The following is a 12,940-nucleotide window of genomic DNA, read 5'->3' on the forward strand; positions in this document are numbered from 1 at the left end:
TGCCAGTCAGGGCCTGGGGCTTATAATTGGCACAAAGCCTGTAGTTACTAATTGTGGAGTGTAAGTCAGACATTCTGGGGGAGCAGATATATAGGTGTTTGGTTAGATATGGACTGATTAAGGATGGTCAGCATTGACTACACATAATCTACCATGCACGAAGCCAATCTTACTGAATTTTTTGAGGAAGTTACCAGAAAAGTTGAATAAGGCGAGGCAGTGGATGCTGATTTTAGTTAGGAATTTGACAATTTCCCACACGATTGGCTGGTCAAGAAGGTTCAGTCACTCAAGAGTTCAAAGGTGGTAGTAAATTGGATTAGACATTGGCTTTGTATGAGAAGCCAGAGAGTGGTAGTAAATAGTTGCCTCTCTGATTGGAGGCCTGTGACTGGTTAATTGCTGCAGGGATCAGTGCTGTGTCTACTGATGATTGTCATCTATATCGACAATCTGGATGATAATGTGGTAAACTGAATCAGCAGATTTACAGATGACACCAAGACTGGGGGTGTAGTGGACAGTGAGGAAAACTATCATGGCTTGCAGAGGGATCTGCATCAGCTGGAATTTAATGCAGACAAGCACAAGGTATTGCACTTTGGTAGGGCACTGAGGAGTGTGGTAGAACAAAGGGGTCTGGGAATACAGGACCAAAATTCATTCAAAGTGGCATCACAGGTGAATGGGTCATAAAGAAAGGCCTTCATTATCAAACTATTGAGTACTGGAGATTGGATATGATATTGATATGAAGTTGTATAAGACATTGGTAAGGCCTAATTTAGAGTATTGTGTGTAGTTTTGGTCACCTACCTACAGGAAAGATATAAATAAGGTTGAAAGGGTACTGAGAACATTTACAAGGATGTTGTTGCAACTGGAGGACTTGATTTATAAGGAAAGATTGAATAGATTAGGAGGAACTCAGTCCTGATGAAGAATCTCAGCCCAAAACATCGACTGACCTGCTGAGTTCTTCCAGCGTTTTGTGTGTTGCACTGGATTTCCAGCATTTGCAGATGTCTCATCATCAAATAGGTTAAGAATTTATTCTTTGGAATGTAGATTGATAGGATACAGAATTATGAAGGGTATAGACAGGGTAAACATAAGCAGGCTTTTTCCACTGAGTTTGGGTGGGACTACAACTAGAGGTCATGGGTTAAGGGTGAAAGGTGAGTTTAGAGGAACATGAGGGGAAAGTCTTCACTCATGAGAGTATGGAATGAGCTGCTAGCGCAAGTGGTGCATGCGAGCATGATTTCAACATTTAAGAGAAGTTTTGGGTAGCTACGTGGATGATGTATGGAGAGGTATGGTCCCAGAGCAGTTTGAATGGTTCAGCACAAGACTAGATGGGCCGAAGGACCTGTTTCTGTGCGGTATATTTCAATGACAATTCATCTGAATATCGAGCTTTCTCTGCAGTTTGATCTTAGCCTGGGTTCTAACCCCTGCATTTTCTGACTTCCTTGCTCAGGCTGACATGCTCCGTTCACTGGCAACCACTCGACCTACTGTCAATGCTGAGGACCTTCACAAGGTGAAGAAATTTACAGAAGATTTTGGGCAGGAAGGCTGAATCTTCACTTAAACTGAATCTTCCAGTTGATTCCCATCGATGAAAGCAAGCAGAATTGTCTGCTTGAGAGTGAAAGTAGCTTGAGGTGCAATTGCCACAAGATTGGGGGGTGGGAGGGGGAGGGGGAGGGAGTCTCACCGTTGCTGCCATTTCACTAGCTGCCGTGTTTGTTCTGCTGAAGACACAGTGCTGTTGATTGGATTCTGGCAGCAAAGTCCCTGCATGCACTATCATAAAGTTCGAAAAACGCCCTTTGTACTGACCTTTCCCAATTCTGTAAGGGTTCAGAAATTTACTTTTATTAAATGATTGAGAGCCTTAAAATAAAATCGTTTCTTGCTACTCCCTATTCAGTTTGGGGATGACAGATTTTTTTCCTGCTTCCTTTGTTTTTCCACCAGCCAGTTACAGGGAGTCTGGAGGCCAGGTATTAATAGTTGTTCTTCGACAGACAGTTCCTCATTGAGGAGGAGTTCCAGGGTGAAGAAACAACAAGGATATATTGAACCTGGGTCAGACAACTCCAGGAAGATTGAATTTATTTCAGCGCAATTGTAAGAATATTTCACCGATATCTGGAGGAGTCCAGGGTCTCCTCCAACCTGCTTGGGTGTCTGATTAAGTTTTATATATTATTAGTTAATCAGCTGGTGAGTTATGTTCACTTCTGCTAACTACTTCAGCAAGGTTACAAGTATTTGGAGATTTACAGAAATGATATCAGATGAGAGATGTCAGTTACACAGAAAATTGAAAGAGCTAGGGTTTTTGTTCATAACAGCTGAATAGGTTTCAACAGTGTACATATAAAACAACTTCATCTGCATCCCTTTTGAAGATCTCTGACATCCTTGTCTCCAGAAATCTGATTTTACATTTGAGGATAGTCAACAACATTTACACCCCTCCAGGGTTGAGAATTCCAAAGATTCAGAACACTAAATAGCAAAACGGGTAACGATAACCAAACTCACAGCCAAGAATGTACATCCAATTAAGAGTCAATAGTGATAAATGAGAAAATGACAAAATTGATGACTTTTTATCTGAATGTATATGGCATTCATAGAAGATTAATTTTATGACAAATAAAATTTGCAAAGTGCCCAAGGCTGAAAATTCCAGTCCACTTTCATATAAAAAAAACAAGCTAAATAAGACCATAAGACAAAGGAGCAGAAGTCAGCCATTCGGCCCAGTGAGTCTGCTCCGCCATTTTATCATGAGCTGGTCCATTCTCTCATTTAGTCCCACTCGCCTACCTTCTCACCATAACCCTTGATGCCCTGGCTACTCATATACCTATCAATCTCTGCCTTAAATACACCCAGTGATTTGGCCTCCACTGCTGCACGTGGCAACAAATTCCATAGATTCACCCCACCCTCTGGCTGAAAAAATTGCTTTGCATCTCTGTTCTGAATGGGCACCCCTCAATCCTTAAGTCATGCCCTTTTGTACTAGACTCACCCACACGGGAAACAGCTTTGCCACATCCACTCTGTCCATGCCTTCCAACATTCAAAATGTTTCTCTGAGGTCCTCCCTCATTCTTCTAAACTCCAAGGAGTACAGTCTAACAGCGGTCAAACGGTCATCATATGTTAACCCTCTCATTCCCGGAATCATTCTAGTGAATCTTCTCTGAACCCTCTCCAACATCAGCACATCCTTTCTTAAATAAGAAGCCCAAAACCGCACACGGTACTCCAAGTGAGGTCTTGCTAGTGCCTTATAGAGCCACAACATCACATCCCTGCTCCTATACTCTAGAAATGAATGCCAACATTACATTCGCTTTCTTCACCACTGACTCAACCTGGAGGTTAACCTTAAGGGTATCCTGTACGAGGACTCCCAAGTCCCGTTGTATCTCAGAACTTTGAATTCTCTCCCCATTTAAATAATAGTCTGCCCATTTATTCCTTCTACCAAAGTGCATAACCATACACTTTCCAACATTGTATTTCATTTGCCACTTCTTTGCCCATTCTCCCAATCTATCCAAGTCGCTCTGTTTCCTCAGCACTACCGGCCCATCCACCTATCTTTGGATCATCAGCAAACTTAGCCACAAAGCCATCTAATTCCATAATCCAAATCGTTGATGTACAACGTAAAAAGAAGCGGCCCCAACACGGACCCCTGTGGAACACCACTGGTAACCGGCAACCAACCAGAATAGGATCCCTTTATTCCCACTCTTTGTTTCCTGCCAACAGCCAACGCTCTATCCATGTATGTAATTCCATGGGCTCTTGTTTAGCAGCCTCAAGTGTGGCTCCTTGTGAGGTCAAGCCCCTTTTGAAGGCTAGAGCTGCGGCTTTTAGGTCTGGGGATACCAGTGGCTACACGGAATCCAGGTGTGAACTCTGGAAACCCATTAAGGGCGCCAAGAAGCAATATCGAGCCAAGTTGGAAGCCCAGGCTAACCAAAGGGATGCCAGTAGACTATGGCAGGGTCTAAATGAGATCACTGGGTGCAAAGAAAAGGCTGGGAACTGACAAACTTAATGTATTCTACACAAGATTGAAACAGAAGAGGAGCGTCCTGCTCCCTCTGGATGAACCGGACCTGTGGCATCGAGATTCATCATCACTGAGGAGGATGTTAGAAGGGCCTTCCTGAAGGTAAATCCAAGGAAGGCGACGGGCCCAGATGGCGTCCCGGGATGGGTTCTCCGGGCCTGTGCAAGCAAGCTAGCTGGAGTGTTTGCTGACATCTTCAACTGCTCCTTGCTTCAGTCTAAGATCCCCTTGTGTTTTAAGAAGGCAACGATAATCCCAGTGCTGAAGAAGAGTAAGGTGGCATGCCTGAATGACTTCCGACCTGTGGCTCTGACATCAATTGCTATGAAGTGCTTTGAGCAATTGGTTATGGCACACATCAACCACAGCCTACCGGTCAACCTCAATGTTTTGCAATTTGCCTACCGGAGCAACGGGTCAACGGCAGATGCCATCTCTCTGGCCCTACATTCCTCCTTAGAACACGTGGAGAATAAAGACGCATACGTAAGGCTCCTTTTCATTGACTGCAGCTCTGCCTTTAATACCAACATTCCAAATAAACTGATTCCTAAGCTCCAGAACCTGGGCCTTAGCACTCAGATCTGCAGCTGGATCTTCAACTTCCTCACAGACAGAACCCAGGCTGTAAAAATAAGGGACAAGCTCTCTTCTACAATCACTCTGAGCACTGGTGCCCCACAAGTCTGTGTACTCAGCCCCCTGCTGTACTCATTGTACACCCATGATTGTGTAGCCAAGTTTCCATTGAACTCAATATATAAGTTTGCTGATGACATAACAATTGTAGGCCGTATCTTGGGTAATGATGAGTTTGAATACAGAGAGGAAATTAAGAACCTGGTGGCATGGTGCGAAGACAATAACCTATCCCTCAATGTCAGCAAGACGAAGGAATTGGTTGTTGACTTCAGAAGGAGTAGCGGACTGCACGACCCAATTTACATCGGTGGTGCGCAAGTGAAACAAGTCAAAAGCTTTAAGTTCCTCGGGGTCAATATCACAAATGACCTGACTTGGTCCAACCAAGCAGAGTCCACTGCCAAGAAGGCCCATCAGTGCCTTTACTTCCTGAGAAAACTAAAGAAATTTGGCCTGTCCCCTAAAACCCTCACTTATTTTTATAGATTTACTATAGAAAGCATTCTAGGGTGCTTCACAACCTGGTATGGAAGTTGTCCTGTCCAAGACCGAAAGAAGCTGCAGAAGATCGTGAACACGGCGCAGCGCACCACACAAACCAATCTTCTGTCCTTGGACTCACTTTACACGGTCCGCTGTCTGAGCAGTGCTGCCAGGATAATCAAAGACATGATCCACCCAGCCAACACACTTCTTGTCCCTCTTCCCTCCAGGAGAAGGCTCAGGAGCTTGAAGACTTGTATGGCCAGATTTGGGATCAGCTTCTTTCCAACTGTGATAGGACAGCTGAACGGATCCAGGCTTTATCTTCCAAATATCCGGACCTGCCTCTCGGTGTTTTTTTTTTGCACTACCTTACTTTCCATTTTCTATTTATGATTTATAATTTAAATTTTTAATATTTACTATTGATTTGTAATCTAGGGAGCGGGAAGCGCAAAATCAAATATCACTGTGATGATTGTACATTCTAGTATCAATTGTTTGGTGACAATTGTTTCACTGCTCGGGGAGAAGGGTCTGCACTGCGCAGGCGCATGATGTAGTGCACCAAGGTTTAAAAAGAGAAATTTTCAACGGTTCTTGTTTCAGTCAAAGCAAGCAGCTGCGAAGAAGGGAGTGAAGAAATCGGGTACAAAAAAGTCATTTTTTTTTAAACACTGCTCGGGGAGAAGGGTCTGCACTGCGCAGGTGCGTGATGTAGCGCGCCAAGGTTTAAAAGCAGACCACCATATACAGCGGCCATCATCGGAGTGGACTGAGTCAGAGTGGGACGGCTTTGGCTCAACAGGCTTCGGCGAGAACAGGCAGAGGCCAGGGTAGGTTCCGGTAAGTTTTTTGTTCAGATTGTTTAGAGTAGAGAGAATGCCAGGCAGGATGTTGGAATGCTCCTCTTGCAGGATGTGGGAAGTCAGGGAGCCCTCCGGTGTCCCTGGCAACGACACCTGTAAGAAGTGCATCCAGCTGCAGCTCCTAACAAACCGCGTTAGGGAACTGGAGTAGGAGCTGGATGACCTGCGGATCATTCAGGAGAATGAGGAGATTATAGATAGTAGCTACAGGGAGGTAGTTACGCCAAAGGAGCAGAGCACAGGAAACTGGGTCACTGTCAGGCAAGGGAAGGGGAAAGGGCAGGCAGAGCAGGGTTCCCGTGTGGCCATTCCCCTCAACAACAAGTATACCACATTGGATACTGTTGGGGGGGGATGACTTACCTGGGACAAGCTGCAGTAGCCGGATCTCTGGCACGGAGTCTGGCTCAGCAGTGCAGAAGGGAGGGTGGAAAAAGAGGAGAGCGGTAGTGATAGGGGGCTCGATAGAGGTGCAGATAGGAGGTTCTGTGGTCGTGACAGAGAATCCAGGATGGTTTGTTGCCTCCCAGGTGCCAGGGTCAAGGATGTCTCTGATCACTTGCATGACATTCTGAAGTGGGAGGGTGATCAGCCAGGTGTCGTGGTGCACATCGGTACCAATGACATAGCAAGGAAGAGTGAGGAGGTCCTGGAGAGTGAGTATAGAGAGCTTGGTAGGAAGTTGAAAAGCAGGACCTCAAGGGTGGTAATCTCAGGATTGCTACCTGTGCTAGGTGCCAGTGAGAGTAAGAATAGGATGCTCTTATACAGCGGTCCCCAACCACCGGGCCGCGAGGAAACGATATGAGTCAGCTGCATCTTTCTTCATTCCCTGTCACGCCCACTGTTGAGCCATTACGCATGTGAGGTCATTACCCGCGCGTTATCCATGTCAGCGCGGGAAGGAGATCAACTCCTCGAGCTTGCAAATGACAGCGGGCTGAAAAGTATGTTTGACGTAACATCTCTGCTGGCGTTCTGGATCAAAGTCAAGGCTAAATATCCTGAGACAGTCAGGAAAGCACTGAAAACGTTGCTTCCATTTCCAACATATCTCTGCAATGAATGCAACGAAAACCACATTGCGGAATAGACTGGACATAAGAAACCACCTTCGAGTATCGCTGTCTCCCGTCACCCTTCGATCGCACCGTCTTGTTGCAGGGAAACAAGCCCAGGGCTCCCACTGATTCAGCGATATTGGTGTGTTGCAATGATTTTATATGTTCCTACGGGGAAAATATGTGCTGTGTGTTTAATATCCAAACGTTACTTAAATTGTTACGATGCTATTGACTTACTTATAATATAATATAATAATTACAGCACGGAAACAGGCCATCTCTGCCCATCTAGTCCGTGCCGAACTCTTACTCTCACTTAGTCCCACCGACCTGCACTCAGCCCATAACACTCCATTCCTTTCCTGTCCATATACCTATCCAATTTTTCTTTAAATGATAATGTCGAACCTGCCTCTACCACTTCTACCGGAAGTTTGTTCAGCTCCCCTGATAATTGACTTATCGCTATATTCATGCGAGGAAAATATGCGCTGTGTTTAATATTAAATTCGTTAGATAAACCCTTTTAGAAACGAAATTGAGTGTATTAGCCACTTATCACCGATATTCCGGTCGTGACTAACACCACCCCCCGCCCTCCCCCGAACAGAATCGCCGAAAATGATTTATAGAAGAAAATGGATGCCTACAACATGCGCAAATCACGCATGCGCACTTGTACCCGCGCAAGGCTTCATGGTCATTGTAGTCTCGTAAACAACGTATTTGACTGCTACTTTTGGCCGTTGGCAACCCTATCCGCACTGCCCGGGTCGGCCGGTCTGCAAGAATATTGTCAATATGAAACCGGTCCGCAGTGCAAAAAAGGTTGGAGACCCCTGCTCTGGAGGATGAACAAGTGGCTGAGGAACTGGTGTAGGGGGCAGGGTTTCAGATTTCAGGATCAATGGGACCTCTTCTGGGGCAGGTGGGACCTGTAAAAGAGAGTCGGGTTACACTTGAAGTACAGGGGGACCAATATCCTTTCAGGGAGGTTTGTTAGTGCTATTGGGGAGGCTTTAAACTAGGTTTGCAGGGGGATGGGAACCAGAGTGCCAGAGCTGACAGTGGGGCTGGGGTGAAAATAAATGATGTTAAAAGTTCAAGCAAAGCCACAACTGGAAGGGTTGTGAGTGGTGGTAAAAATCTTCTGAGTTGTATATATTTCAATGCTAGGAGTATTGTGGGGAAGGCAGATGAGTTGAGGGCGTGGATTGACGCGTGGAATTATGACGTTATAGCAATTAGTGAAACTTGGCTACAGGAGGGACAGGACTGGCAGCTTAATATTCCAGGGTTCTGATGTTTCAGATGTGATTGAGGCAGAGGAATGAAAGGTGGGGGAGTAGCATTGCTTGTTAGAGAAAATATTACAGCAGTGCTCAGGCAGGACAGATTAGAGGGCTTGTCTACTGAGTCCTTATGGGTGGAGCTGAGAAACAGGAAAGGTATGGCCACATTAGTGGGATTGTATTACAAACCACCCAATAGTCAACGAGAATTGGAAGAGCAAATCTGCAGAGAGTTTACAGGCAACTGCAGGAAACATAAAGTTGTGGTGGTAGGGGATTTTAATTTTCCATATATTGATTGGGACTCCCATTCTGTTAGGGGTCCAGATGGTTTAGAGTTTGTAAGATGTGTTCAGGAAAGTTTTCTAAATCAATATTTAGAGGGACCAACTAGAGGGGATGCAATATTGGATCTCCTGTTAGGAAACGAGTTAGGACAAGTGACAGAAGTCTGTGTGGGGAGCACTTTGGTTCCAGTGATCATAACACTATTAGTTTCAACTTGATCATGGACGAGGATAGATCTGGTCCTAGGGTTGAGGTTCTGAACTGGAAGAAGCCCAAATTTGAAGAAATGAGAAAGGATCTAAAAAGCGTGGATTGGGACAGGTTGTTCTCTGGCAAAGATGTGATCTGTAGGTGGGAAGCCTTCAAAGGAGAAATTTTGAGAGTGCAGAGTTTGTATGTTCCTGTCAGGATTAAAGGCAAAGTAAATAGGAATAAGGAACCTTGGTTCTCAAGGGATATTGCAACTCTGATAAAGAAGAAGAGGGAGTTGTATGACATGTATAGGAAACGGAGTAAATAAGGTGCTTGAGGAGTATAAGAAGTGCAAGAAAATACTTAAGAAAGAAATCAGAAGGGCTAAAAGAAGACATGAGGTTGCCTTGGCAGTCAAAGTGAAGGATAATCCAAAGCGCTTTTACAGGTATATTAAGAGCAAAAGGATTGTAAGGGATAAAATTGGTCCTCTTGAAGATCAGAGTGGTCGGCTATGTGCGGAACCAAAGGAAATGGGGGAGATCTTAAATGGTTTTTTTGCGTCTGTATTTACTAAGGAAACTGGCATGAAGTCTATGGAATTGAGGGAATCAAGTAGTGAGACCATGGAAACTGTACAGATTGAAAAGGAGGTGGTGCTTGCTGTCTTGAGGAAAATTAAAGTGGATAAGTCCCCGGGACCTGACAGGGTGTTCCCTCGGACCTTGAAGGAGACTAGTGTTGAAATTGCGGGGGCCCTGGCAGAAATATTTAAAATGTCACTGTCTACAGGTGAGGTGCCGGAGGATTGGAGAGTGGCTCATGTTGTTCCGTTGTTTAAAAAAGGATTGAAAAGTAATCCGGGAAATTATAGGCTGGTAAATTTAATGTCGGTAGTAGGTAAGTTATTGGAGGGAGTACTAAGAGACAGAATCTACAAGCATTTGGATAGACAGGGACTTATTAGCGAGAGTCAACATGGCTTTGTGCATGGTAGGTCATGTGTGACGAATCTATTGGAATTTTTTGAGGTGATTACCAGGAAAGTGGATGAAGGGAAGGCAGTGGATATTATCTACAAGGACTTCAGTAAGGCCTTTGACAAGGTCCCGCATGGAAGGTTAGTTAGGAAAATTCAGTCGCTAGGTATACACGGAGAGGTGGTAAATTGGATTAGACATTGGCTCAGTGGAAGAAGCCAAAGAGTGGTGGTAGAAAATTGCTTCTCCGAGTGGAGGCCTGTGACTAGTGGTGTGCCACAGGGATCAGTGCTGGGTCCATTGTTATCTATATCAATGATCTGGATGATAATGTGGTAAATTGGATCAGCAAATTTGCTGATGATACAAAGATTGGAGGTGTAGTAGACAGTGAGGAAGATTTTCAGAGCCTGCAGAGGGACTTGGACCAGCTGGAAAAATGGGCTGAAAAATGGCAGATGGAGTTTAATACAGACAAGTGTGAGGTATTGCATGTTGGAAGGACAAACCAAGGTAGAACATACAGCGTTAATGGTAAGGCACTGAGGAGTGCAGCAGAACAGAGGGATCTGGGAATACAGATACAAAATTCCCTAAAAGTGGCGTCACAGGTAGATAGGGTCATAAAGAGAGCTTTTGGTACACTGGCCTTTATTAATCAAAGTATTGAGTATAAGAGCTGGAATGTTATGATGAGGTTGTATAAGGCAATGGTGAGGCCGAATCTGGAGTACTGTGTTCAGTTTTGGTCACCAAATTACAGGAAGGATATAAATAAGGTTGAAAGAGTGCAGAGAGGGTTTACAAGGATGTTGCTGGGACTTGAGAAACTCAGTTACAGAGAAAGGTTGAATAGGTTAAGACTTTATTCCCTGGAGCGTAGAAGAATGAGGGGAGATTTGATAGAGGTATATAATATTATGATGGGTATAGACAGAGTGAATGCAAGCAGGCCTTTACCACTGAGGCAAGGGGAGAAAAAAAACCAGAGGACATGGGTTAAGGGTGAGGGGGGAAAAGTTTAAGGGGAACATTGGGGGGGGGGCTTGTTCACACAGAAAGTGGTGGGAGTATGGAATGAGCTGCCAGACGAGGTGGTAAATGCGGGTTCTTTTTTAACATTTAAGAATAAGTTGGACAGATACATGGATGGGAGGTGTACGGAGAGATATGGTCCATGTGCAGGTCAGTGGGACTAGGCAGAAAATGGTTTGGCACAGCAAAGAAGGGCCAAAAGGCCTATTTCTGTGCTGTAGTTTTTCTATGGTTTCTTTCTAATAAAGTATAAAGTCAAAGGCCTTCTGAAAATCCAAATACACAACATCCACAGCATCTCCCTTGTCTAGCCTACTTGTAATTTCCTCAAAAGATTGGAATATGTTTGTCAGGCAGGATTTTCCTTCAAGGAAACCATGCTAAGTTCTGCTTATCTTGTCGTATGCCTCCAGGTACTCCGTAACCTCATGCTTGACAATGGACTCCAACAACTTCCCAACCACCGATGTCAAGCTGACAGGTCTAAAGTTTCCTTTTTGCTTCCTTGCCCCCTTCTTAAATAGCGGAGTGACATTTGCGATCTTCCAGTCCTCTGGAACCATGCCAGAATCTATTGACTTTTGAAAGATGGTTGCTAATGCAATCTCCACAGCTACTTCCTTCAGAACACGAGGGTGCATTACATCTGGTCCGGGAGATTTATCTACCCTTAGACTATTCAGCTTCCTGAGTATTTTCTCTGTCATAATTGTGACTGCGCACACTTCTCTTCCCTGACACCCTTTAGTGTCTGGTATACTGCAGATGTCTTCCTCAGTGAAGACTGATGCAAAATACTCGTTCAGTTCCTCCACCATCTCCTCATCTCCCATTACAATTTCTCCAGCATCATTTTCTATTGGTCCTATATCTACTCACCTGTCTTTTACTCTTTATATACTTGAAAAAGCTTTTAGTATCCTCTTTGATATTGTTTGCTAGCTTCCTTTCATAGTTCATCTTTTCCCTCTTAATAACTTTCTTAGTTTCCGTTGTAAGCTTTTAAAAACTTCCCAATCCTCTGTCTTCCCACTAATTTCCGATTCCTTGTATGCCCTCTCCTTTGCTTTAACTTTGGCTTTGACTTCTCGTCAGCCACGGTTGCATCCTTTTTCCATTCAAAAATTTCTTCTTTTTTGGAATATATCTGTCTTGCACCTTCCTCAATACTCTCATAAACTCCAGCCACTGCTGCTCTGCCGTCTTTCCCACTAGTGTCCCTTTCCAGTCAACTTTGGCCAGTTCCTCGCTCATGCCACTGTAATTTCCTTTACTCCACCGAAATACCGACACATTGGATTTCGGCCTCTCTTTCTCAAATTTCACAGTGAATTTATGATCATTGCCTCCGAAGGGTTCCTTCACCTCAATCTCTCTAATCACCTCTGGTTCATTACATAATACCCAATCCAGTACAGCCGATCCCCTAGTGGGCTCAACAACAAGCTGCTCTAAAAAGCCATCTCGCAGACATTCTACAAATTTTCCTTCTTGAGATCCAGTGTTGACCTGATTTTCCCAATCTACTCGCATGTTAAAATCCCCCACAATTATCATAACACTTTCCTTCTGACAAGCCTTCTCTATTTCCTGCTGTAATTTGTAGTCCACATCACTGCAGCTGTTTGGCCTGAAAGGCCATCAGGGTCCTTTTACCCCTGCGATTTCTTAGCTCAACCCATAAAGATTCTGCACCTTCCGATCTTATGTCACCTCTTTCTAATGATTTAATATCATTTCTTACCAATAAAGGCACGCCACCCCCTCTGCCTACCTTCCTATCCTTCCGATACACCGTGCATCCTTGGATGTTCAGCTCCCAGAGACATGCATCCTTTAGCCACGTCTCAGTGATGGCCACAATATCATACCTGCCAGTCTGTAGCTGTACGACAAGATCATCCACCTTATTCCTTATGCTGCGTGCATTGAAGTATGACACCTTAAGACCAGTATTTGGTACTTTTTGCTTTGATTGCAC

The 12,940-nt window shown here is 44.5% G+C and overlaps 1 protein-coding gene across 2 annotated transcripts in view; it reads left to right on the plus strand.

Annotated features, from left to right (window-relative positions):
- LOC140210786 (vacuolar protein sorting-associated protein 4A) overlaps positions 1–12,940 on the plus strand; it is a 134,408-nt gene that overhangs the window by 104,936 nt on the left and 16,532 nt on the right. Inside the window, exon 11 of one of the 2 annotated variants that reach the window (XM_072280070.1) lies at positions 1,484–1,934. The exons of the other annotated variant lie outside the window; for it this stretch is intronic. Coding sequence (XP_072136171.1) covers positions 1,484–1,585 — 102 coding nt within the window. The 3' untranslated portion in view covers positions 1,586–1,934. Of the gene's footprint in view, positions 1–1,483; positions 1,935–12,940 lie in introns of those variants that run through there. 2 annotated transcript variants of the gene reach the window in all.

The sequence above is a fragment of the Mobula birostris genome, chromosome 15, assembly GCF_030028105.1.
Source record: "Mobula birostris isolate sMobBir1 chromosome 15, sMobBir1.hap1, whole genome shotgun sequence".
Classification (NCBI taxonomy): Eukaryota; Metazoa; Chordata; class Chondrichthyes; order Myliobatiformes; family Myliobatidae; genus Mobula; species Mobula birostris.